Here is a 27,808-nt window from a genome sequence, read left to right as displayed (position 1 = left end):
GAGGCTTTCTTCTCCCATAAAGAGCTGCAGCCTCCCCATTGGGAGATGTGACAAGTTGTTAAAGTTGTAGAATGCAAAATCAGTCTGCTCTGTAAACCAACTAATTCACAGGTAAGGTTTTCTTGTTTCCTTAAGTCATTGAAAGTATTCTGTGAGAGTCAGTTGGCTATAAACAAAAGTACAATATTGTTTATTTAAAAAATTTTAAAAATAGTCTCAAAGCCCCACAGGGGCAGTTCTACCCTGTCCTACAAGGTCGCTCTGAGTCAGACGTGATTTGATGGCAGGGCTCCTTTGAACACAGAGCCAGGAGACTCACTAAATGTGAACGAATGAATGAACACACCCCTCACCAGGTCTCCCCAAGGATTGAAACGACTGGTCCCTGACCCTTCCACTGTGATCCCAGTAACTTCCCCCCACCCTCAGAAGCCACCAATGGGAAAACCTTGACGGTGCTGCTACTGGTCACCCCGCCCCCCTGACCGCTGGCCTTTTCTATTCTTTTCATGGGTTTGGACCCAGAACGTGCTGTCTCTCAACACGGTCGCCTGTGACCCAGTCCAGCTAGCGGGCAGGGTAAGTCCCAGGGGGGAGAGGTAAAGAGCTACCCCTCCCACTGGGCCGTGGTCACGGTTCTGCAGCCCCTCATTCCAGAAGCTGCTCAGAGGAGCCGGGTGGCTCAGTGGGTTGTGCATTGCACTGCAAATCCTACAGTCAGCAGTTCTAAACCATCAGCCGCACCTCCTCCTCCTTGGGAGAAAGCTGTGGGTGTCTACTCCCAGAGAGAAAGACAGTCTCAGAAGCCCACAGGGGCAGTTGGACCCTGTCCCGTGGGGTCGCCATGAGCCAGAATGGACACTCCAGGGCAGTGCATTGCTTGGGGTGCATCCTGTCTGCAATGCCCCAGCTGGGGTGCACCGTCCTGCAAACCAAACCCAAAGCCAAATGCCACCCCATCGAGTGGATGCCGATGCACAACGACCCTACAGGACAGGACAGAACTGCCCATGAGTTCCCAAGACGGTAGCTCTTATGGAAATAGAGAACCCTGTCTTTGTCCCGAGGAGCGGCTGGTAGTTTCACATCGCTGTCCTGTGGCGGCTGGCAGCCCGATGCTAACGGCTATGTTTCCAGGGCTCCTCTTGGCTTTCCACTCCTGTGGACAGTCCCAGTCTTGGAGACGCTCAAGGGCAGTACTACCCCATCCTGCAAGGTGGCTATGCGTTGACATGGACTGCACGGCAGCGAGCGAGCAAGCGCTCCCATAAAGATATTAAAATGTGGACAAAACTGAAGATTAGCATGGGCCTGCACATGGACAGGTGCTCGGGTGTGGTTTAGGCATCGGGCTGCTAACCCCACGGTCTGAAGTTCGAAACCACCTGTCACTCCATGGGAGAAAGATAGGGCTTTCTACTCTTGTGAAGAGCTACAGTCTCAGAAACCCAAAGGGACACTTCTACCCTGTGCTGTAGGCTATGAGTCAGCATCAACTGCATGGAAGTGAGTTGGGTCTGATTTTATGCAAAGATGACACACAAATTCATTAATGCTCTGTATTAAAAAAAAACAATGCTTCAACCGCTATCAAAAGATGTAGCATCTGGGGTTTTAAAGGCTTGAAGGTGAACAGGCGGCCATCTAGCTCAGAAGCAACAAAGCCCACATGGAAGAAGCACACCAGCCTGTGTGATCACGAGGTGTCGAAGGGATGAGGCATCATCAGAACAAAAAATCATATCATTGCAAATGAGAGAGTGCGGGGTGGAGACCCATAGCTCATCTGTAGGCAATTGTACATCCCTTTACAGAAGGGTCGCAGGGAGGAGATGAGCCAGTCAGGATGCAGTGTAGCAACAATGAAACCTACAACTTTCCTCTAGTTCCTAAATGCTTCCTCCCCACCCCACCCCATTATCATGATCCAAATTCTACCTTACAAGTCTGGCTAGACCAGAGGATGTACACTGGTACAGATAGGAACTGGAAACACAGGGAATCCATGGTGGATGATCCCTTCAGGACCAGTGGTGAGATGGCGATACCGGGAGGGTAGGGGGAAGGTGGGGTAGAAAGGGGGAACTGATTACAGGGATCTACATATAACCTCCTCCCTGGGGGATGGACAATAGAAAAGTGGGTGAAGGGAGACATCGGACAGTGTAAGATATGGCAAAATAATAATTTATAAATTATCAAGGGTTCATGAGGGAGGGGGGAGCAGGGAGGGAGGGGGGGAAATGAGGAGCTGATGCCAAGGGCTTAAGCGGAGGGCAAATATTTTGAGAATGATGAGGGCAATGAATGTACAAATGTGCTTTACACGTGGATGTATGTATGGATTGTAATAAGGTTGTATGAGCCCCCAGAAAAATGATTTTTAAAAATGTTTCCCACGTTGAATGATCCTGGGATCTCTTCCCTGGAATATGCCTGTTTTAGGAGCCCTGGTGGCAGAACGGGCTAGTTGAACTGCTGACCTCAAGGTCAGTGGTTCAGGCCCACCCACTGCTCCGTGGGAGAAAGACGAGGCTGTCTGCTCCTGGAAGGATTTACAGTCTCAAAAACCCAAAGGGGCAGCTCTACTGTCCATAGAGTAGTGAGGCAGGATCAACCCAATGGCAGTTCCTTTGGTTTTCTGAGTTTGGGTCTGTTCTCGGAGCCCTGGTAGCACTCTGGGTTAAGCATCGGTGGCCAGCTGAAAAGGTTGGTGGTTCAAACCCAGCAGTCTCACCAGGAGAGAAAGATGAGGCTGCTGGCTCAGTAAGGATTTTATCTCAGAATTGACTGCATGGCCAGAGGTCTATTTATAAGCCAGAAGTGAGTAGGTTCGGGATTCACCATACCTTGGACTGGCCTCATTAACATAACAAACGGAAGCCTCATTTCCAAATAGGAGCTGCGCACACACACACAAGCTCATGTATTCACACAAGTCCATCCATCACAGGACTGCAGAAGCTCCTCAGGACTTACCGCTGGTCTGCAGCAGCCCTACTGAGGCCGGGTCACTCGGCTGGGCCCTCAGGGCCAGGAGGTGACTGAGACGCCTGTGAGGTGCCTGCTCCCCTGCCGTACACTGCACCAGATGAGAGCTGCCCTCACACCGATGGCCCAATTGAGGAAACCCAGCAGCCACCGTCCAGGGCACTGCGATTCATGCTATCCTACGTGCGTCAGAGCAGGACTGGGCGCCCCAAGGCTTTGACTGGCTGGGTTTTCAGTCACCAGGCCTTGCTTGGCCCGCGCTTCTCAGACAGGTTGGAATGCCACCTTCTCCGTTACCCGCTGAGGCACCAGGGGTCTCCTCTCCAAGGCTGAGGGTCCTACCACCTAGCTGAGAAGACACCCTTCACCCTGTAACCATGGGTTCCTCCCGTCATCGCCACCATACACTGGGGCTGGACACAGTAGGAGGTGTGGCCCAGCCCATCCTCTGCCTGCCCTTGGCAGGGGTCCACCTCAGCCCAGTTGCTGGCCCTCAGGGAACCTAGAGCCGCTCACACCTGTAGGCAGGTGTCTGAGAGACCCCAGCTTTCCTCAGGGAAAAGCCTCCACCATGCCTCAGGGTCACCTAGCGCCCTCCTGCCATGCTGGGGGCTTAAGGAGAAGGAGGCGGCTGCGGGAAGGGGGAGGGGTAGGAGGGACTTTGTTGTTGTTACTAGACTCCAGCTGGGTCCCCTGAGAAGTGCTATCCTTGGCCACCGCCCCCTGGGCGGCGGCTGGTATGAGAGACAGGTGCAAGGCCCACTGGGGGTGGAGGGTGAGGTGGGAAGCACAAACCCTCTCTCTCCCGGAGCTTGAAGATCCGTTTACACGGCTGAATCCTCCACATGCTGACGGCTGGCCAGCTGCCCTGAGACTAACTAGGTCTCGCCCTCCCTCGGTGCGGGCACGCTGGCCTGGGGTTCTCGGGAACGAGCATCTCAGAGCCCAGAGTGACCCAGAAGGCTTTGCGGCTGAGCCAGATGGCACCTAGGTGCCTCTTTCCCAGAAGTCCCTCACTCTTGGGGCATCATTCTCTGAGGGGACCATGTGTGGGGGAGGGCTCTTCAGCGACCCGCCATCTGTATCCTCACTCCCTGACCTTCTGCATGGCGGGAGTGGGGGGTGTTTTTTATTTTGGGTTTTTTTCCACCCCTTCTTCTTTGGTTCCCTCTCCTCCTCCTCCTTCCTTTCTGGGAAATCTGATTAGAACTTTGAAAGCTGAGCCATCTTAGGAGAGGGCTCCCAGACGTGGGAAATGCAAACACAGGAAGCCCAGTGAAACCGGAATTTCTGAGAAACAAGGAATATCTCTCTCTCTCTCTCTCTCTCCTTTTAGTCTGTTTTCCGTGTCCTCGTAGGAGCCCTGGTGGCGTCGTGGTTATGCATTGGGCTGCAATCTGCAAGGCCTGCAGTTCGAAACCACCAGCGGCACCTCTGGAGAAAGACGGGGCTTTCTACTCCTGTGAACTGTCACAGTTTCGGAAACCCATGGAAACCCCTTGTCCTCTAGACTTGCTAGGAGTCAGTACTGACTCCTGGGCAGTGAGTAAGCAGTAAGCAGCCCACAGCCACACGCCGCAGCCGTCAGGTTGACTCCCAATCATTGCCACCCTCCATAGGGTTTCCAGGCTGTATATTTTATGAGAACAGACAGCCTCATTTTTACCTCTCAGGGCAGATGGTGGATTTGAGCTGCTGACCATTTGGGTAGCAGACCAATGCTGAACCCACAGCACAAAAGGAAACCTCATAGCCATTGAGTGGATTCTGATGCTAAGGGACCGGGTAGAAATGCCCCTGTGGGTTTCTGAGACTGTCATTCTTTCTGGAATCAGAAATTTTACTTCCTCAGAGCAGCTGGTGCACTCAAACTGCTGACCTTGTGGTTAGCGGCCCAGTGCATAACCCACTGTGCCACCAGGGCTCCTTAGGGATGAGCAAAGGTCTGTGGAAACAAAGAGGGGGGTGTGCTAATTACCTAATCTGGTGTCAATTTAAAAAGGTCGCAACTTGATGACCTCGTTTGGAGGCGCAAAGGTGATCAAGAACTCCCTGGAGGCCAGATGCACACAGACTCTGTTACGCTGATGCAGCCAGAGCCCTGGAGCTGCAGGAGCCGCGTGGAGACCCACGCCAGCGCTGAGATGCTTCCACCACCCCTGGGTCCACCAGACTGTCCACCCACTGCCCTGTGATCTTCCTGCATTTGGCGTCATTGCATGGCTGCGTGAGTCTAAAGAGGAATTGATGGACTTGTATTGATATATGGGGTAATATAGAACTTATGGACTTGATCTGGCCTGGGCTGGGACGTTTTCTTAATGTACAATTGCTCTTTGACATAAACTTATCTCTGATGCACATGAGCGTCTCTGGATTTGTTTCTCTAGTCACCCCAGACTAGCAGAGGGGGATGCCCAGTTGGCTAAGCTGGAGATGTTTCCACAGAAGAATGGTTCCCTAGCTGAGCTCCGAGCCAACAGTAGAGAGGTCACCTCCAAGGTGTGGGCCAGCAGGGTGGTATGGAGAGAAACGGTGCTCAGCTGGCCTCTGTTTGCGACAGAAGCGTTCTCCTGAAAAGAAAAACCTCAGGAGTCACAGAGGACAGTCTGGTGACTAGTTAGGGCTTCCCTGCCTCTTGCCATGACAACAAAAAACGTTTTTTGTTTTTTTTTCAGACTTGAATTTTTTTTTATGTACAAGCAGTTGGCATTGTTTCTTCTTTTAGGTAGCGGTGTTGGATCGTCCATCCAAACATAACTTAGTCCAGCTTGATGAAGCCGCTGGCCTTCGCGTACTGACGGAAACACTGACGGCACATATTGAGGCCGTATTTCCGGATCAGACCGTGCCGGTTTGAGCACAGGCGGCAAGAATGGGAACCCTGGCCGAATTTTTGTGGGTGGCTCCAGTAGAGCTGCTGGTGACCCATCTTGCTTCCAGGCTCTCTCCAAGGCAAAAGGGAGCATTCTTTTTATTGGGAGTTGATCCAGATATCGTATCCTTCCATAGTTCAATCACATCAAGCACCATCGGACAATTGCTAACACAACCAGTTCAGAGACTTGTTGATGGAAAAAAGAAATCTGATTCGCTCTTGATTTCTAACCACTTTGTTTCTGTGAGATTCTGACCCCTTTCCCACTGGCCTACAATGATAATAAAAGTATCTTCAAAACTACCCTGAGGGGACAGTGGCAGAGTTGGGTGACCTGTGGAAGGTTCTGGAAGATGGCAAGCAAACCCCAGACTTGCCTCCACTGGACATTGATAAATGCTTTCCATGAGGTGGCAGCAGTTCTTCCATTTGCTGTGGAGAATTTTATTTGGAAGTAGATTGCCTGGGGACATGGGAGAGGTTTTGGCACACCCTTGAACCTGGCCTGTCTTTCAGGGAAAAGGATGACTTACAAAAGATGGAAGCTGTTCTCCAGGGTTGTCATTTTCTTGATAAGACCTCCTAGTGAGTCAGGAAAATGGAAGTGCTCTGGTCTCTCCAGGTCCCGCCCACAAGAGCTGAGGAGACACCAAACTCAACTCCCACCAGAGCACATGAAAAATTCAAGCCTGCCCTACTGCCGATGAGTCCCTTCTGACTCCTAGTGACCCAGAGGGCCGAGAAGAACTGTCCTTGGGGGTTCTGAGGCAGCTTGCCTTTGTTGTTGTTTATTGTTGTGCATTGGGCGATGGTCTAAACACAGCCTCAGTTTTCCATTCGAGGATGCCTGCGCATTTATTACATTCCACCCATGGCAGCCTCCTCCAGGTGGCGCCACTGCGCCCCCTTCGTGTCCCTTTAGCCTGGTTCTTCCACACATGGTCCGTGGGCAGATGCTGCCCTCTTTACATCTGGAAAGGTAGGACGTTCTAAGATATGCACATCTCCCTAGTGATACTGTTTTCCTTATACACCTCTCTCTTGTTTGGTTGAGAATTGAGCCACGGGGTGGATTCAATCCCAGACCTGAAGGGTGTTTAAGGGCCACCGTCTCTCTCTAAGGCCAAGCCCATCGCTAGCCAACCAGTAAGCCTGGTCTTTTGGTTTGTTTGTTTGTTTTTAAGATTTTTGAGTTTGGGTGCAAGTTTTCCCCCACTCTATCAGGACCTTCTCAAAAGATCCTCGTCAGAACAGGTAAGCCTGGCTATCGAGCACCATCTAGCTCTTCTGGGCGCAGGGGCACAGCGATGGATGTTCACATGGTTCAATGGTCCATTGGGCTGTGGGGTACCAGCCCCCACAATCGAATGGGTCCAAGGGGCGTTGTGTAATTGAGGGGTAAAATTAAAGAGACACCAGAAAGATAAAGCATAGGACTGCTCACCTGCGGGACCATCATGACTTCAGCAGCCAAATCCACGCAGAGAGAGAACATCTTTCCAACCAAGGGTTCTATACAGGCAGGGGGGCATGCAAGCCCCCTAATTACAGATAACCGCATTCTTCACCAAGTGGGCTGTACCTGAACCCTAAAGGTCCCAGAGGACATTGGAGGAGCAACCTAACACCAGTGCTGGGGGCAGGTAAAAGGGGGGGTGGGGGGGACTGCCTTCAGAGCCTAAAGAGCAAAATCACCTGTCGGCTTCCATAGAAAAAGCTGCAGGCTAGAGAGCAATCAGCCACTCCTTGTAAGAGGTAACTTTAAGGTAGCACTATTATGGGAGGATATAGTGGGGAACAATATTTGTTAAGAGAATGTAATTGGGACTCACCTCCAACTCACAAGGGTTAAGGCCTCCCTCCACCCCAGAAACCCAGCCCGCCAGGCTCCTTAATATCAGAGACTAAAGGATTCATCTGTATACACTCTCTTCTAATTCTCTGCTCCCCACATCGGGCTAATTGTTACTATGTGTCTTCGAATTTCTTCACTCTTTTTTCTCCCTCTGCACAGGGAAGAGACTAATAGTTGGACCTCAGACGCTGCTTACAAGTTTTTAAGACATCTCCCACCCCACCCCATCCCCCAGTCGCTGCTCATGGAAGTAGGATGCAGACACGGTCAGTGTGGAAGCGGGAGCTCATTGGAAGGACTGTGGACCGTATGGGGTCCAGGCATGTGGACATGTTTCACATTTCCAGAGCGATTGAGTTTGTCCTTGCGTTTAACAAGCCAGGCTGCCTGGTTCGCTATTTTCTCAGTTTATCCAGGTCTCAGTTCACATTGCAAGGGAAAAAACCAAGGAGAGAATCCACCTCGCAGACCAACAGGGCACAGACTTTCCCACCCATGGTGTGGGGGGACAAGGGACAAAGGTGTGCTTCTGGGCTCTGCCCCGACCCTGTCCCTGACTAGCCGGCACACCTGACCTCAGGAAACCAGGGTCTGCAACCACACACAGAGACGCTGAACGCTCCTCGTGGGACAGGTGGGCAAAGGGAGAATCTCCACAATGTCATTTAAAAAAATTATTTAATGGGGGCTTGTACAACTCTTATCACAATCCATCCATGCATCCATTGTGTCAAGCACATTTGTACATTTGTTGCCATTGTCATCCTCAAAACATTTGCTTCCTACTTGAGCCCTTGGCATCAGCTCCTTATTTCTCCCCTCCCACTCCCCTCTCTCTCATGAGCCCTTGATAATTTATAAATTATTATTATTTTGTCATATCTTGCACTGTCCAATGACTCCCTCCACCCACTTTTATGTTGTCCGTCCCCCAGGGAGGAGGTTATATGTAGATCCTTGTAATCGGTTCCCCCTTTCCATCCCAGTGTCGCCATTCTCAGCACTGGCTTTGAAGGGATCATCTGTCCTGGATTCCCTGTTTCTGGTTCCTATCTGTACCAGTGTACATCCTCTGGTCTAGCCAGACTTGTAAGGTAGAATTGGGATCAAGATAGTGGGGGTTGGGGGAGGAAGCATTTAGGAACTAGAGGAAAGTTGTACGTTTCATTTTTGCTATACTGCACCCTGACTGGCTCATCTCCTCCCCACGACCCTTGGGTAAGGGGATGTCAGTTGCCTACAGATGGGTCTTGGGTCTCCACTCTGCACTCCCCCATCATTCACAATGATTTGATATTTTTGTTCTTTGATGCCTGATGCCTGATCCCTTCGACACCTTATGAGCACACAGGCTGGTGTGCTTCTTCCATGTGGGCTTGTTGCTTCTGAGCTAGATGGCCGCTTGTTTACTTTCAAGTCTTTTAAGACCCCAGACACTCACTATATCTTTTGATAGCCAGGCACCATCAGCTTTCTTCACCGCTTTTGCTTATGCACCCATTTGTCTTCAGTGATCTTATCGGAAGGTCAGCACACAATGGTATGATTCTTTGTTCTTTGATGTTTGTCCACAGTTGTTATTTTACACATGCTTACAGGACACACATCCCTGATAAGATCACACACCCCGCAGGGGTGTGATCAGGTATGTATCAGGTCTCCAAAAATACTTGTACCTACCAGTTTCCCTCACCCCAAGTTTTATTGGCACATAATCCACATCACACAATTCGATCCATCACGTCAGAACATTTTCTCTCCACCCCCATGATGAAATCACCATTAAAATGAGCTATGTAATCAGAGTTATTTTTTAATACTTTTACTGGGGGCTCTGATGGCTCTTACCACAATCCATACACTCACCCAGTGTGTCAGGCATATTTGCACATATGCCGCCATCATCATTTTCAAAGCTTTCTCTTCCCACTGGAGCCTCTTCCCCCTCCTTCCCCCCTCCCTCACGAACCCTTGATAAGTTATAGATTCTTATTTTCAACATTCAGTTCTAGTGCCCCCTCCCCTCCTGCCTTCACTGCTTTATCCCCTCACCCTGCCCATCTCCCCCCTCCCACCCCATATCCTCTACCACTCCATGCATCTGTTATCGTCTCTATGTAGGCACCCCTTCTGTGCTTCATAAGCTGTTAAACCCAACAGAAACAATGAAGAACACACGGAAAGGAAGTGGTGAGGATAAGACCATAGCGATGCAATGCTAGGTCACTGGTCTTTCAAATACGAGCAGAGCCACCCAGGACGGACAGCTTGCAGCAGGGCTTCCAGACAAAGACAGGCGAGGAAGAAAGGCATGGCGATCCACTTCCCAAAACCAGCCAAGGAAAACCTCCCGAGGACACGGCCCAAACACGCAAGTCAGAAACAGGTCGCAACAGAACATCCTCACGCTGGCTTGCTTTGGACAGACCCTAAGTCAGGAGGGAGCCAGAGCCGACTGAGAACATAATGTCTGGGGAAGGAGAAGACAGGCGAGGGTGGGGGGGGGGGGATGCTGGGGGAGGTGGAGCCACTCAGTGACCACAACAAGGAACCGCTCACAGACGCTGGTGATGCAAGCTGATGCAGTCTGGGCAGGTGGGTGGGTGGGTGGGCGGGCGATGCTTCATTCTGCACAGGGGCTGCGTGAGTCAGAGGCCAACAGACAGCAGCACACAGCAGCGGCAGAATGGAAATGTTGAGCAGGTTTGGAGGTAGTCTCGGTCTAGAACATTTGTGAGTATGGAATTGTCCAACGGAAATACAAAGGGGCGTCAAGCACGTGCTGGAAAGTTAGCATTGAACCAGTCTCGGTGCTGATTCAGAATGATTTCCTTCGCTGTTATCTTTCTGCTGTACAGCGAACAACGCCATATGGACTTTCTCGTCATACCCTTAAGTCTGAAGGAGCCCCATGACTGAGATTTTTGACATTGGGCTGCTACCTGCCAGGTCAGTGGTTCAAAGCCACCAGCTGCTCTGTAGCAGAATGGTGAGGCTGACTATTGCCATAAGGATTTACTGGCTCAAACTCACTATTGCTGACATCAAGTCAATTCCAACTTAGAGCGACCATATAGGACAGAGTAAACTACCCCTGTGGGTTTCCAAGACTAAATATTTACGGGAATAGAAAGCCTCATCATTCGTCCTCAAACTGCTGACCTTGCAACTAGCAGCCCAAACCCACTACTGCCGTGCTCCTCCCCCTTCCTCCTGCCGCCGCGACCCTTTCCCAAAGCTCCTCATGTGGGGGTGACCCCCAACCAGAACATGATCTTCGTTGCTACTTCATCACTGTCATTTTGCTACGGTGATGAATTGTCATGGAAATATCTGATAGACAGGATGTATTTCCATTGTTACAAACTAAGCATCATGAAAGCATCGTGATTCATCACAGAAACACGATGGCATTCTATATTGTGAAATATTTATTTCTAATGGGAAATCAATGACATTTTGTCTTGAAGCATAGTGTAGCCTGGGTAACAGTCTTCACGCCGGGTACTTGTAGGTGGGCGTAGCTGCATATGGGCAGACCAGCCTGGAGATGGACAGAGGAGCCCTGTCTCAGTTCCTAAGACCATCGGAAATCTGTGTTTTCTGACAGTCTTAGGCGACCGCTGGGAAAGGGGTTGACCTGCTGCTCTACCGGGTCACAATGAGTGGGTTTCCTTGCTTAGGTCATAGTCTATGTAAATTTAAGGTGGGTGGGGTTATACAAATGAGGTGCTTTGTGACCCACCAAACTCACGGCCACTGATTCCACCCCAACTCCTAGCGCCCCCTACAGGACAGGGTGGAACTGTCCTTGTGGGCTTCTCAGGCTGTCACTCTTTACAGGAGTAAAAAGCCCTGTCTTTCTCCCAAGGAGAGGCTGGTGGTTTTGAACTTATGACCTTGTGGTTCACAGTCAAACTGGTCACATTTCAGCCCCAGGGCTCCTTCGCTGATCCATGGAGCAAGAGCAGGACAGATGGGACAGAGGTCAGACTGGCCCTAGAGGTCTGAGGGCCAGAAAGCAGGCCTGCCTGTGGGCATGGCTGAGAAGAGCTATTCTGACCACAGAATCTTTGTGCATTCTGTGAGGCTGTGGCGACATAGACTGGACCCCAGCAGAGAAGTGAAGTGCTGTGGAAGGGACAATTGGAGTCCGAATTGATTTTTTTAAAATTAAGTCAGAAAGTGGAGGTGTCTGAATCTGTCTTGTGGGGGGAGGTCAGATGCTTACAGATGCCAGACTGCTGTCTCTCCCCACCACAGGGGTGGGCCTGTTCCCTGCTGCTGGGACAATGGACTATCTCTCCCTGAAATTTGCGACCATTAGCTTGGTTCCTGTAGGTGAGGTTCATACCCTACTGTTAATGGTTAATACTGTTAATACTGTTATGGAGACCCAGCTGCCATCCTGACTCTAGAATTCGCCCATCTTGCCACATGTATACCCCTAATCCCTCCTCTTCCTGTTGCGTGGATCCCCCAGATCACCCCCTTCCACTACTGTATTACCTATAGCACAACCCCTTCCTGTGGCGTATGTCTTCACCTGTAATTAGGGGACTTGCATGTCCCCAGAGAATATAAAAGCCTTGGTAAACATAAAAGATCCTCTCGCTCTCTCCACGTGGACCACCAAGCAGGGCTGAGGTGAGCATGCTACCATAAAACGTGTCTGACTCCATTTATCTCAATATTTCTCTTCTATCTCTCATGCTGTCTATGACTTTACTATAATCTTGACTTATTATCGCTGTACAATTGCGCCTACCGGACCCGTAATGATGTGTTAGGGGCTGACTTCCCCTGGCACTGTCTCCTAAGAATTCACCCAGGTCTGTTCCTGATGGTGATTCTCTCTCCTCCTTGGGAGGTTAGAGGTGAGAGGTCGGATGCCTTTTCCCACCATTCCACACTTTTTCTGGAGAGTAGAAGTGCACTTTTTTTTAAATTGGGGTGCATTTGAAGGGAACTCAGAATCTTTCAAAATAAGCATGAATCTTAAAAAGTTGATTCTGTATTTGAATTGAAACCATATCATCCAACTTATCTTTCCAGGAATAATCATGTTAATCAATGTAATACGCGCTCCTCACAGTCTTGGTCGACTTAGGGACATACACTGGACCCAAGCCATGGTATGTTCGCTCCCCTCACATTCACGTGCACGTTGGACACTGAGTAAGGAGGACCAAGGGGAATCGACGACGCAGTTGAACTGTGCTGCTCGGGTGGCCCAAGGACAAACAGAGATCTGTCTCCGAAGGACAGCAGACCACTCCTCAGAGCAGTGGTTCTCAACTTCCTCATGGTGCCCCTTCCATACAGGTCCTCATGTGGTGGTGACGTCCAACAGTCACATTATTTTCATTGCTACTTCATCACTGTCATTTTGCTACTGTGATGAATCGGGAGGCCCCTGTGAAAGGGTCATTCGGCCCCCAAAGGGGTCGAGACCCACAGGTTGAGAACCGCTGCCTTAGCGGTGAGACTGTCTCGAACATTTTGGACATGTTATCAGGACAGACCAGTCCCTGCAGGAAGGCATCGCGCTTGGGGTTGTAGGGACAGTGACAAAGGGGAAGCCCTTCGACAAGATAGATGGACACAGGCGACAATCCCGGGCTCAAACCTAGGAAGAAATGTGGGGACGGCACAGGATCAGGCGATGTTTCGTTCGGTTGTACGTAGTAGGGTCCCTTTGAGGGGTAGCCGATGGGGGACCCCAAACACCAACAGCAACGATCGTCTGGGTGGATAATTACTGCACTCAGACTGGCCTCGTCTACACACAGGAGTCTCCCTGCCCAGCAGCCTGGGAAACCAGAGGAAGGGGCACGTCCAGGCAGCAAGTCCCAGCCCAGAGTGAACTCAGGCTAGGGGTGGACGCTTACAGGAAGAAGCTGGAATCTGACCACAGGTCCAAACTTGTGGTGAGTGGGTTCATTTCCTAGAAATCTCCTGGCTAAAGGCCACAAACTGGGTAACGTCTAAGGACAGCGGTGGGTGGGAGCGGAGAGAACTGCCCCTGTGGGTTTCGGAGGCTGTTCATGTTTACAGGAGTCAAAAGTCTCATCTTTCTCCTGTGGAGCGGTTGGCGGTTTCAAACTGCTGACTTTGCAGTTTGCAGCCCAATGTGGAGCCCACTGTGCTCCCAGGGCTTCTCATTCTGGAAGCTAGAAGAGGTAATCAGCATGTCTGCCAGGCCATGTGTCCTTCTGTCTCTCCCAAGCAGCCTTTGGGTTATAGCTGCAGCCATCGATCTATACATTGTCTGTCTCTGTTTATCTTCTGTTTGTTTATTGTCCATGAAAAACAACAATAACCCCTTGCCATTAAGTTGATTCCAACTCATGCCGAGAGGACAGGGCAGAACTGCCCCTGTGAGTTTCAGGGACTGTCACTCTTTATGAGAGAAGAAAGCCTCATCTTTCTGCCTCAGAGCGACTGGTGATTTTGAACTGCTGACCTTGCAGTTAGCAGCCCAATGCATAACCATTATGATACCAGGTCCCCCGTTTTTCTATTCAATGAGGTTTATTTGGGCAGAAGACTCTAGAATAAGGTGGCACCACACCACAAGTAGAAGACATTTCCCTCCTCTTTTGCAATCCAATCTCCATCACTCAGACTGGATTAAGACTCCCCCTACTGCTTCCACGGCACCCGAGATCAGATGATGTTATGGGTGAGGCGTGGAGCTGCGAGCCGGCAGATCACTTGTTTAAACCCACCAGCCACTGCACCAAATGGAGATGAGGCCGTCTGCCCCTGCTGCTCTCTCAGAAGCAGGGTGACTGTGGGTTGGGATGGATTTCATGACAGTTTCATTTGGTTTGGTTTGGCTGGGGGAGATAACAAGGACAAAGGTCAGAAGGGCTAGGAAAGAGGAAGAGATGGAGACAGGAAATGCAGGAGAAAGTGGGACCGGTGATGGAACTGGGTAAGACCACAGTCAACGAGGTGAAACCTCATGTGTCGGAATTGTGGAATTGCTAAAAGGGGATTCAGCCCACTCACAATAAAAAGTAAGACAAACGAGAACCCACCTGCTCCAGGAGGACCTCCTGTCAATTCTACTGATAACACACCTTCCAAGCCCGGGTTTCCACACCAGGGGAGGGTCCCAGGTACCGGGGGTTAGGACTCCAGTCTCTCTTTGTGGGGCACAAGTCAGCCCCTCCCACAGAGGAAATGCCTCATCCCAAGGAGCCTTGGCGCGGTGCCCGCTACAGCCTGCGCCCCAGCAAAGCCTGCGCCTGCTTGCGGCCACCTTTCTCCCCAGAGGCCTCTTAACCCTGGACTTTGCAAAGGACCCAGGCACAGCAAGCTCCCTGGAAGGCTTTCTGGCTCAGAGTCCAGCAGTTTCCCTCTCTGGGCCAGCCAGAGGTCATGGGTCCACTGGGCCTCTCTGAGTCGGTTGCAAGGTCGCATGGTATCTTGTCACCACATCTCTGGTGCGTCCTGACTTATGATTCATGCTCCGTGCCTGGAAAGCCCTTGCATGCAACCGCTGTGCCTGGGCACCAAGCAGTCCACCGTTCACAACCACAGAACGTTCCCCGGCTTCTCTGGTTGTTATTGTGGTTGCTGAGGGCTGTGGCTACATGCTCATAGCAACCCTGCCCTGCCCGGCGTCATCTGCACAATCGGCGGTCCCGGGGCCCTCTTTCCCTCTCCCTGCCCCTGCACGTGACCAACCACGATCTCCTTCTCCAGGCCCGGAGGGCTCCTCGTCACGCGTCCAGAGCACGTGGGACAACGTCTCCCCATCCTGGCTTCTCGGGGGTGCTGGATCGTCAGCAGGCCAAGCCAGGCTTGGACCCAGCCTTGTGTCTTGTGAAACTCACGGGCTGGAGACAGAACAGAACCTCTGAGGGCTCCAACGCGGTGCATATCTTACTGAGAGCCCAGCTACTCGAATGCCCGCTCTGTTGAATACCGCAGGAGGATGGCAGTGACGGACAGGAGTTGGTTGGCTTTTGTTTCACACTCCACATCAGAGCCCAGGCTGTGTCTCGTCCTTCCTCGTGGGCGGTCCTGGGCCTTCTGTGGTTCTTCAACGATCACCTGGCTGTCTTCCCAGTGAGCGAGTGTCTCCACATCTGACCTCTTCCCTTGGAAACTCCGAAGGGCTAAGATTTGGAACCCACCCTGCTCTTCCCGCTGACCTGGGGCCGATGCTCACTCGCAGTGACCCTGCAGGACAGGGTGGAACTGCCCACATGGGCTCCAAGATTGTGATTCTTTATGAGAGGCGATAGCACTGGTTTTCTTCCTCAGGACAGCTGGTGGCTTGGAACTGCTAACCTTGAGGCTAGCAGCCCACCTAGGAACCACGGCACCCCAGGGCTCCTACCCTCCTCCTAGAGGGCCTAATTAACAATACGGACAGCCCTGCTCCCAACCAGGATGGCATCCCGTGGCAGCGGGGTTAGGATTTCAAGGCCTGTTGAAGCCGTCACACTGAGCTCAGCTACGGCCCTCGAGGAGACGGACGGGCACGGTGGCTGCAGCCATGGGCTCAGGTGTAGGAGTCCTTGTGGGCAGTGTTTCATTCTGTTGTGCAGAGGGGTGCTATGGACTGGAACGGACTCGATACCCTGAGCAACACCACCTGAGCTCCAGAAAAACGCCTGTTTGACACATGCTTCGTCAGGAGAAGCAGAAGAGCAAGATGCCCTGGTGGCAACCAGCAAAGTCAAGGGCTTCCAAGGGCTACGTGACCGGACCTGCGGAGACATGTGAGAGGTCTCAGGCCACTGCGTGGAGCTGAAAGGAACCCTAAAACCCATTGCAAAAGGGCACAGCATCCAGCTCCAAGCACAAGCCCAGAGCTGGGTGTGCGCTCTGGCCTGGGGATTGCACAAAAGAGATATTCTGGTTCAACGGGTTTGGCTCTGGGGTTAGGCTCTCCTGCCACGGGAACTGTCTGCACCTCCCAGGCCAGCTTGGCACAGACTCCAGGAGGCTGGACCTGCTGCCCAGGCAGGAGGCACGGGGAGTAGGTGCCCCCAGGCCTGCGAGGAGGAGTCAATTAGGGGCTGAGTCTGTCTCTCAACTGAAAACCATTTGCTACCTTACAAAGCATGCTGGGAATTTTGCTTTGAGTGGGAAGTGCTGCTCAGGCTCCAGCTAGGGACAAGGCCAGAGATGGGTGAGCAGGTTGCTTATGAGGCCAGCCAGGAGACCTGTGGCTTCCTTCCCAAGCCCCCACCACAGCCCCACCCTTTCCAAGCTGTCTGTCCTCCAGATGGAGCATCAGGAATGAGGGTGGGGCTGGTGCTTTGCTAAGCACCCAGGAGAAAGTGCCCCTCCTCTGCCCTCTGCCCCTTCTCTTCCCTTCTCTCTTTCCTCCCCTGCCCAAGGGCCCCTGGGCTCCTCTGTTTTTCTTCTCTTTTTAACATTCTATTGTGAATTGGGTGAAGGTTTGCAGAGCAAATCCATTTTCCATGTAACAGTTCAGATGCAGTTGACAGGCAATCCTCCCAAAGCCCCATCCCTCAGCCAACCTCCTCCCTGTGCTTCCTGCTTCCACTCTTTCCTCCCAACCACTCTGAACTCTGTCCTTGGGGGACTGCTGCCCTTTGGGTCCCCAGTGGCGGAATGGTTTAAGATGTTTATACCTTACTATTCCCCTTAGATGTACTGTGTGGTTGGTTGAGAATTGAACTGGGAGTCGAGTCCCACATGCTGAACCGAAAGCTGGTTCAGGGTCAGCATCTGGAGAATCCCGCCCATCTCCATCCAACCAAGTCCTGCGGTTTTGTTGTTTTTAATGATTTTGAGTTGTGTTCCACATTTTGTCTCCCATTCTATCCAGAACCTTCTGGTGTGATCCCTTCCAGAGCGGTTGGCAGTTGGAGCTGGGCACCATCTGGGTCTTCTCGTTTTGGGGCTATGGAGGCTGAGGGTTCAGTGGCCCTTAGTCCATCGGACTGTTTGCACATCTTCAATTTTCCTTGCTCTTCTCCCCTCTGGATGGGGAGAGACCAATAGTTACACGTCTAAGGTCTCTCTCTCTCTCTTTTCTTCCAACTTTATTTTTTCACCTACAGGCTAAGGAAAACCTATGAACTAATTCTATTTTTTTTAATCCAACAACTCAGTTGAAGGGTCTAATTGTATTGACTTGTTAAATGCTAGTTGAATTTTCGGAGACGCAGGTGAAAACCTCCAGCATGCATGTCCAAGGCCAGGTGACAGGTGGTCACGGGTATTGTCGTCGTCACCAGCACCCTCAGCTCCACGGTTTCTCTTCAAGGCGGTGTTTTGTGACGAGACCACGTTAGTGGCAAGCAGAATATCTTCGGATCCAGTGAAAGATGGAATCATCAGAACATCCTGAACTTCTGACAAGGCTGAAATGGATGCTTTTACAGCGGGGGACTGAGAAGCGGGCCATTGCATTGTACACCTTTGTCCTGTAGGGGGCGTTGCAGCTCCTATGTTAGTGGACACAGGCTAGTTTGGGGGTGGGGGGTGCCCAGGGTGGGAGCATTAGGCCTGCTAGAGACGGAAGGAACGCCTGAGCTGGGAACTGGAATTCCTCCTGCAGAAGCACCTATGTTCCTTCAGTGAGGCCTGGGTCTGTAGTGTGCAGCCCTCATCCCTGAGGCAGTTCCAGCTCTGCGTGACTCTACTGTATCCCCACCTGAGCAGTGCCCACTATGCAAACGGCGGTCTCTTACCCAAGGGTGGAAGGTGCTGACTGACTAATTGCCATCATCTTCATTGGACAGGGTACTGTCGTCAGGGGCTAGCCCAGGGGCCGACTATGTGTGTCTGGGCCGGATGCCACCCCCTACATCCACCAACGGGCATCGCTTCCTAAAAGGCAACCTAATGTTGAGTTGGCACGTTTGGGTATCCCTTTTTTTCACCACCACCATAGTAAGACCGTCCACCAGTTTCCCAGGGGACCCTGGTAGCTTAGTGGGCTACTAACGCAAGGTGAGCAATTCGAAGCCCCCCACCCAGCTGCTCCTAGGGAGAAAGATGAGGCTTTCTGCTCCCATAAAGAGTTCCAGGAGAGAGACAGACAGACAGACAGACAGACAGACAGACTTGGAAACCTGCAGAGGCAGTGCCGCCCTGTCCTAGAAGGTCGTGTCCGTTAGATCCTCAGCAGTGAGTGAGCCATTTCTTAGGAATCCCTAGATGTCACCAGTGAGCATGTGCAAGGCTTCTGATGGAAAGTCTTAGCAATGGGAATCCACTCCAAGGCGACCAGAAAGAAAGGCCTGACAGTCCCTTTCCCAAAAGTTCCCAGTCAAGAAGATCCTAGAGTCCCTCCCCTCTGACATCCATGGGGCTTGCCGTGAGTGGGAGTTGTTGGCAATGACAAGCGGGTCCTTACAAAGCTCTCAATAAGCTCTCTGCCCTCAAGAGAACGGGGAACAATCCATCTGGTCGGACCCGTGAAGTGGCTGCGCGTACAAAGGACCGGCCCTCAGCCCAGAGCAGGAGCACCTGCAAACAGTACCCTAAATCCGCCTTCCACCAAAGTCGGCCTGCGTAGGCTGCCTGCAAAGGGGCATCAGGAGAGTTGCTGCTGCTGCTGCTGCTAGTGTTAAAGGTGGCACAGTGGATTATGTATTAGGCTACTTATTGCAAGGTCAGCAGTTCGAAACCAGCAGTCTCTCAACAAGAGAACAACCTGACTTTCTACTCCCCTAGAGCAGTGGTTCTCAACCGGTGGGTGGCAACCCCTTTGGGGGTCAAACAACCCTTTCACAGGGGTTGCCCAATTCATCACAGTAGCAAAATGACAGTGATAAAGTAGCAACAAAAATAATTTTATGGTTTTTTTGGGGGGGTCACTACCACATGAGGCACTGTATGAAAAGGTCGCAGCATGAGGAAGGTTGAGAACCACTGCCCTAGAGAGTGACAGTCTCAGAAACCCACAGGGGCGGTACCCCCTGCCCCAGGGGATCACCATGAGTCGGTGGTAAGTGTGGTGGTTGTGAACTGGGTGAAGGTTGAGCACATCATCCATTTTAACTCAACCATTCACACAGTCTGATCTCCTCTCACTGACTGCATCCCACAATGCATCTCCTGTCTCCATCCCTCCTTCCTCTCCCTTCTGAACTTTTTTGGGGGCGGTGGGGGGGAGGGGGGCACAGGGGGAAGGCTTCCTTTTGATGTCCACTGGTTGACTCACCAGGGAAGTGTTAAGGTGGAGGGGGCCTACACTTCAACAACTCACTGACCTGCCCACTTCAAAGGGTGTGTTTCATTGGGTGTCAGCCATACTTGACTAAAGCGGGGGTGGGGGTGTGGGGACCCTGATCCTGCTTCCCTGAGTGGGCGGGGCAATTCCACCCAGGCACGAATGCTGGAACCACAGGTATGCTGACCAACGTGTTCAGCTGGTGCGACACAGACATGTTACACCACTTGGCTGGCACAGAGGGCTCTAGAGAACGCCCCACAGCCTCTCAGACAGCCCTGCACCTGGCCCGGAACCCCAGCTGGCACCAACTGTTTGCCCTTTGACCCTGCCTTATCACAGCCTCCTCCCTCCTCTCTTCCTCTTTCCTCACTCCACACCACCCTCCCCTTCTTTGGGTAGAAAGTTCCATTTGTCCTTCAGGGCCTGGGTTCCCAGGACAGCTGCACCGGGTCCCTCTGCAGCCCAGCTGTGTGCACCTCTGTTCTCCCTCTAAGTCCCGAGCAAAGGCATTGTGACCGCTGCTCCCTTCCAAAGCCACCAGCACACTCCCTAAAACACACTCCAGAACTTTCCTGGTGAACTTGCTAGGCAAGTGGTAGGCTTCACACACGTTAGCCAAGCCAGCTGTCACAGCTCCATAGACACGCTTCACCCCAGGCGGCCGAGCAGAAAGCTTCGGTGGCACAGCTCGTGGTCTCAAAGATGGGCGGTGGCAGCCTTAGACTCGGTGGGCATCAAGCTCACTCTCCAACATCCAGCAAACACCAAGGGCCCAGCAAAGGTCATCACAACAGCAGAAAGTCCAAGCCTTCATATGACCCCCTCAAGTGGGGACAAAACCCCAACAAAAACAGCATCATGGCCTTAAACAGAGGAGGCGGGCATAAAATAAAAACCAGCCTATTGAATTAATTTGACTCTGATATTGCTGCTTTGTTGCTTGCAAAGACAGGTTTAAGGAATAACCTTGTTGGAGGCTGACGCTGAATCAGCTCCCGGCTCAGGGCAAGCCCCTGTGCACGACAGAATGATATGCTGCCCGGTCCTTGGCCCTCCCTGTGATCAGTTGCAGCTTGGATCCTTGTGATCCGTGGGGTTTTTCACTGGCTGATTTTGGTATGGTAGAGCACCAGGCCTTTCTCCTTAGCCCATCAAAGCCCAGTAGAGTTGCTATGTGTTGGAACAGACTCAACAGTAATGAGGTTTTGAGATACCAAGGGCTTAAACCATGTGAACGAGAGAAAACACCTATGAAGATGGTTCCACGTTGGCCGCTTCCTCCAATTTCCAGCCTGGGAGAAAAATCACCCTTGACGTCGACCCAGTGCAGATTCTGATGAGAGGACTTCTCTCCGATCTTTGTGACCAAGTCCAGCACCAACTGCTCCTCCCTCTGCACTCTCTCTCTCTACTGGATTCTTGTTATTGCAATGATCATCTAGAACTCACAGACAATAATTACAGTTACGGGGTCTTATTAGGGAACCAACAGGTACAATTCAGCCTCAGGAATGACTCAGGATACAGTTATTGGAATAGGACAGCTTCTTGGCTTTACATGTAGATAGATAGACCTCTCCCGAGGTCCATGGGTCCCTCAGTAGAAGTTTGTCCCACTTGGGCAAGTTCTTTAGTTATAAGAATTAGCAGCCAGAGGCACCATACTCTGCCAATGAGCCTTCTTCCCAAGGTTCTCAGCTCTCTGACTTATGTGGGTCAGCATACCCACTGTAGCTACCCTGCTCCTTGGGCATGGAAGCCCACTGCAATCATCTCATATCAGTCTCTGGTCATCAGTTCTCATCATCTCTGGTGTTAGAGTCTCTGTCTCCTGGGTCTAGAAGGTTCTCAGCACAGGGACACTGGGTTCAAAGGAAATACTTTCTTTCCTTTTTTTCTTTTGATGCTAATGAAATCCCCTCTCTACTGGTGGGATTGGCAAAATTCCTCTTGTTCAGATTCCATATACTTTTTTTTATTAACATAGTCTTTCTCCTATGAGAGGTCCATATACCTCATTTGGATTATTTGCATGCTGCTTGGCCCCCTTGGTGGGCTAAAAGAGCTTGTTTGCACAGTCTTGCCCAATCATTCTGTGAATGTCACCAAGGACCGAGCTAGAAGGGCCAAGAAAATGTAATCGTCACATCACACCAAATTTGCAGAACTCTTCTGTCCAAAAGACACCATTAAGAAGTTAAAAAAAAAAAAAAAGCAAAAACGAAAAGCAAAAGGCAGGTGTGTTAGGCCGGGTTTGTGTAAAGAAACAAATCCAGCGACACTCCTCTCTGTATAAGAAAGAGCTCTATAGAAAGAAGGCATCTCAGCCCAGGCCAACTCAAGTGCGTGAGTCCAATGCTAGTGCCTACACGGCTCTTCAGACTCATGTAGCCGCATGCCAGTGACACAGACCGGCGAACGCAGAAGCGGAGCGATCACAGCCCTGGCAGCTCTCGGGGCCGGTGGTCCCCAAGGCCCATTCCTGGAGGCAGGTGGAGCCCCAGGAGGCAGGGAGGCAGAGGGGCAGCGAGAAAGCAGTCCCCACTCTTACACAAGAGCCACAGCCCCCAGGAGTGTACCCTCCAGCTACCAATTGATTGACAGGTTTAACTCCATCCCCAGCCAGGAGGGTCTAGTTGACATAATCTCTCATTACCCCGTGCCACTGGCTTGGATAAGAAGAGTCACAATAGGTGTGGGTGCTTCAAAGCCTGTGTTGTGAAATGGAATGAAAAAATCATGGGATTTTCCCACCAGCTTTCTGAAGCAAGCAGAGGGCTGGAACGTGGAATACGGCTGTGGGAGACAAGGCTCCCTGGGACTGACTGGCTCTCCTGGATCTCGCAAGTGTCCTACCTGGGACCGGCGATGGATTTACCAGTGTCCTGCCCTCCTCTAGCAAAGGCCTGCCTTCTGCGGGCTCTCCTATATACAAAGAACTTTTGTTACTCAACAACAAGACAGCTATCCCAACGGAAATATAGACAAACTATTCAAACAAAAAGTTGAAAAGATGTGCAATATGAATGGCCAGTGAGCATATAAAAATGCTTAGCATCGTTTATCCCGGGGAGACACAAAAGAATATGGAAACTGTATTCATGATCTTCCAAATCTGGGAACAACCCAAGTATCCTTCAACTGGGAGATGGTTAAACAAATCTGCTCTTATTCCATGGAATATTACCTTTATATATATACACCTGTGTATATACACACACACACACACAGGAACTCCAGCTACCCACAGCAACCTGGACGAATCGTAAACTCGCTGTGTGCTAAGTGGAAGATCAGTCACCTGGGGGACGGATGCCGTGTAAGTGCTTGGCGGCTAGCCAAAATGTTGCTGGGGTTTGAACTCACCGCCGCTCTGCAGGAGAGAGATGCGGAAGTTTGCTTCCTTCCGTACAGATTTCAGCGGACAGGCGTGGGGACCATCTGACCGAAGGCGGTGTAAGGCTCGCCACATCCTGGACACCAGCTAACGGTCCCACTCCTCACCAAAGAGAAGGGGTTCCTGCCACCACACGAGGGGCTTTCAAAGGGAGCAAAAGGCTTGTGTAAGTCGAATCTGCTTCTGTCTCACCGAGATCAAAGTGGAGGAGGATCCAGAGGGGGAGGGGCCCCTAAGTGTTCACTTAATTTCAATTGGCTAATAAGTATGACAAGGACCCGAAGAATTGGTTCACTACAAAGATCCTGCATCTGTCACACAGCCCTTTGAGCTTGAACTAACGCCACGCCATCTTGCCTGCTGACCCTCGGAGCGATCTGACTTGCCAATCTGCTCTGCACCCATCAGCTAGAGTGGCTTTTCTCATTCGTCTTCCCATCTCCTTGTTAGCCTTCCTGCTTCCTGGTTCCTCCAGATCAACATCTGATCCATGTGATGAGGTTGAACCAGACCTAAACTTAACCATTTCTACAACTGTGTGAGCCACTTTGGGGATACAATTTCTTTTGGATACATATTCATCTGGATACAATGCTTTCAGTGTTGGAAACCCTATGGAACAGCCTACCCTGTATTTTGGGTTCCTGCGAGTCAAAATCAGCTCCAGTGAAAGACAGATGAAAAAGGACACTGAAAGTATGGTTCCATTTTTAGGGTCTCAAGAGAAAAGATGACAATGATAGGACCATGTTGTAGATTGAACTGTAGCTCCCAAAAGTATGCTCTGAAGTGCCGGCCCCGATAGCTGAATGCGGATGTGATCCTGTTGGGAAATTGAGTCTTTCTTGAGCCTTGTCTGGTTCCAAGAGAGAGAGCAGGACTGGGGAGGCTACATCACGCTAACCCAGCCCACAGAGACTTGCTCTTGTTGTTAGGTGCCATCAAGTAGGTTCCGACCCACATGTGACCCTACGCACAAGAGAATGAAACGCTGCACGGTCCCGCGGCCTCCTTGTCATTGTTCTTATGCATCGTTCAGCCACCCACCGTGTCGCTCCATCTCCTTAAGGGTCTTCCTTGTTTATGCTGCCCCTCCGCCAAGCAGGATATCCTTCCCCAGGGACCAGTCTCTTCTGACAATATGTCCAAAGTATGTAAGATGAACTCTTGCCATCTTTGCCCCTAAGGCAGTAGTCCTCAACTTGTGGGTTTGTGACCCCTTTGGGAGTCAAATGACCCTTTCACAGAGTCGCCTGATTCATCACAGTAGCAAAATGACAGTGATGACGTAGCAACAAAAATCATTTTATGGTTGGGGAGGTCACCATAACATGAGGAACTATATGAAAGGGTCATGGCATTAGCAAGGTTGAGACCCACTGCTCTAAGGAGCCTTCTGGCCATGCCTCTTCCAAGACAGATCAGTTTGTCCTTTTAGCAGTCCATGGTACGTTCGGTGTTCTTCTCTAGTACCTTAATTAAAATGCATCAATTCTTCTTCAGTTTTCTTTATTCAATGTCCCACTTTCACATGCGTATGAGGCTATTAAAAATATCATGGCTTGATCCCAATTCTACCTTACAAATCTGGCTAGACCAGAGGATGTACACTGGAACAGATAGGAACTGGAAACACAGGGAATACAAGAAAGATGATCCCTTCAGGACCAGTGCGGGAGGATGAAGGGAAGCTGGGGTGGAAAGGGGGAACTGATTACAGGGATCTACATATAACCTCCTCCCTGGGGGATGGACAACAGGAAAGTGGGTGATGGGAGAGGCCGGACAGTGTAAGATATGACAAAATAATAATAATTTATAAATTATCAAGGGTTCATGAGGGAGGGGTGAGCAGGGAGGGAGGGGGAAATGAGAAGCTAATCCCAAGGGCTCAAGCAGAAAGCAAATGTTTTGAGAATGATGAGGGCAATAAATGCACAAATGTGTTTGACACAATGGATGGATTGTGATAAGAGTTGTACGAGCCCCCAATAAAGTGATTTAAAATAAAAGAGCTGTATGAGCTCCAATAAAATGATTAACAATTTTAAGAAAAAGAAAAGACCCTGGTTTGGGTCAGTCAAAGTAACTCAGAGTAACATTGTTGCTTTTCAACACTCTGAAGAGGCCCTTGTGCAGCAGATCCACCTCATCCAATGCATGGCTGGATCTCTGGGCTGCTTTTTCCCTTCGCACTGATACTGGGTCCAAACAAGACAGGCCTGGGCGACTTCAGCCTTTTCTCCATTTATCATGACATGAGCTATTGGTCCAGGTGTGAGGATTGGTCCTCCTTACATTGAGTTGTCATCCACACCAACGGCTGCAGTCTTTGATCTTCATCACGCATATCGCAGCGGTTACTGTACTTTCCTCCCATCTGATGCCACATTCTTTTTCCTATGAGCCAGCTTCTCTGATTATTTGCTCACTACTTGTCTCTTTTGTTGGAAGTTATGTCACTAGTATTTCAAATACTAGCCGGGCCGCCCAAAGCGAACAGGTTTCAGGGAGCTTCCAGACTAAGAAGAGACAAGGAAGGACTTGCTCGGCTCCCCATTTTCTAAGGAAGGGCCTGCAGAAACCCTTCAGCTTAACTTCACAGAGACTAGACTGCAAAGAACAGAAAAAAAATCCCCAAACCAAACCTACCGCTGTGGAGTCAATTCCAACCCATACACAACCCCATCGGTCAGAGTAGAACTGCCCTGTCCTGCTTAAGGTCGTGTATCATCAACTTGGCTCAGCCACGCTCCATGGTGGATTGGCAGTTATGATGCAGTCATCCCTCAGGATGAGAGCTGACATGATGCAATCACTCCCATGACAACAGCCGCTCTGAGCAGCCAATCAATTGAAAGGGAATTGCCGCGGGGATATGGCCTGCTTCTGATACACAGAGATGTTCTGGCAAAGCTCTACTGTTGTCTTTTTCTGGATCCAGTTCCTGTGTCTGGCTCATGACCATCTGACTTTTGATTCTTTGGACTTGATCCAGTGGTGGGATGTTTTACCTGCCAGTCCTAAAAGCCATTTGCCCCTTCGGTCTGTGAGTCAAAAGCTTGCCATCTTATCTGCAGAACAACTTTGGATTCAGTTTCCTCTGCAATCAGCAGCCTGCTGTCTGCTTTGGTACAGCAACCGGTCAGGACACGCATCTCTCTGATGTCTGACCCACAGACTTGGGAGATGCCAGGCTCTTGCAACCACATGAGCCATTGCCTTGAGACAAATCACTCTGTCTGGGCCCAGAGATAAATGTCGCTGATGTGGCTTCTGTGCCACATGCGGCTAAAACATGCCCCAGAGGGTCTCTGTGGTGTGGAGTTTTATGAAACCAACTGCCACATCTTGCCCCAGTAGCTCACCCCAGACCTTTGGGTCAGCAGGCAAGTGTTTTAAAGGGGGCACCACCAAGAGTCCTGAAATCAGACTACCTCGCCACCAATTCTCGTGAGAAAAAGGATTGACAGAGAAGGAGGGGCCCAACACGGTTTTTGCTTCCAGCTGTTTATTGGTCTCTCTGCAAATTGTGTGGAAGCCTCTTTCCAGGGCCTTTCCTGAAAACACGGCTACAGTTCAGCACCCGCTTCCTAGGGCAAGGGCCCAGCTCCAGCTTCCGGGTGTAGCTGATCCCAGAGCCTGGGAGGAGGAGGAGGAGGAAGAGGAGGCAGACTTCCGCCTGCCTCTGGGGAGAAAGGATGGTCCCTGGCTGCAGGGGGAAGTGACGCGGCTACAGGCTCTGCAGGCGCCCGCAGCACCTCCTCCTGCCAGGCCCACAGTCCTGGGGCTCTGCTCTGAAGCCTGCCGCCTGGAAGGGGGCGCCCCCCACCCCCACCCTCCACGCCATGGGTGGGAGCGCTGCCTGCTGGGACCAGGAAGGGGCTCAGAAAGGCTGAGAAACAACTGTGAACAAGCCAGAGAACGCAGGAGCACAGGTGTACCTGCATCCATCCAGATGTGTGTGTACATGTCGTTGTCTATGTAGGTCAATGCATGTGCCTCTACATGAAATACACAGATATACACATGTCTAGATAATCTTGGTGGCAGACTGCTGACCGTTGGCTTGTACGGCGCCCAAACCAGAAAGATGACCGCATTTCACTAGACTGACAATGAAGCTGTGTAGAACCACTTCTGCCACAAAGAGTCAAGAGACAAGGCAAGGGCTCCTTCGTAACATAACTAACAAAAGGCAAATCACCTTGTTTGTAAGCCATCCCCCACAAGAGATCTAGGGAAATCAGAGGCAGGAACCCTCATGCCGAGAATGCCAGCCACATCTGGAAGATGGTCGGGAGCAACAGAAATTCCAAAGGCTGATAAACATGTGAGGACCAGTGGTTCACCCTCACTCCTAATTATTGGGCACATCAGAGCCAGGATCAAATGCTATCATCCTGGAAATGGGCATTTCCAGGCCTTGTTAATGGTACGTAAATTGGGAAAGCTTTGTGGACTATCCATTGGCGATGGTATCAAAATTTATTGTTATACTTTGGAACA

General features: G+C 51.0%; 1 protein-coding gene and 1 long non-coding RNA gene across 2 annotated transcripts in view; both read right to left on the bottom strand.

Moving 5' to 3' along the window:
* LOC142462702 (uncharacterized) overlaps positions 1-27,808 on the bottom strand; it is a 45,205-nt gene that overhangs the window by 2,002 nt on the left and 15,395 nt on the right. The window lies entirely within an intron of this gene.
* LOC142423255 (small ribosomal subunit protein uS14-like) lies at positions 5,753-6,032 on the bottom strand. The gene has a single exon (XM_075528484.1). It carries the CDS (start codon positions 5,921-5,923, stop codon positions 5,753-5,755), a length of 171 nt encoding a protein of 56 aa, XP_075384599.1. The 5' UTR covers positions 5,924-6,032.

The sequence above is a fragment of the Tenrec ecaudatus genome, chromosome 12 (genome assembly GCF_050624435.1).
Source record: "Tenrec ecaudatus isolate mTenEca1 chromosome 12, mTenEca1.hap1, whole genome shotgun sequence".
Taxonomy (NCBI): domain Eukaryota; kingdom Metazoa; phylum Chordata; class Mammalia; order Afrosoricida; family Tenrecidae; genus Tenrec; species Tenrec ecaudatus.
The sequence above is the reverse complement of the archived record's forward strand: the minus strand, read 5'-3'. Positions and strand labels throughout refer to the sequence as shown.

Coding starts and splice junctions, on each gene's coding strand:
- LOC142423255 (XM_075528484.1), bottom strand. CDS start 5,923: ATGGGTCACCAGCAGCTCTACTGGAGCCACCCACAAAAATTCGGCCAG.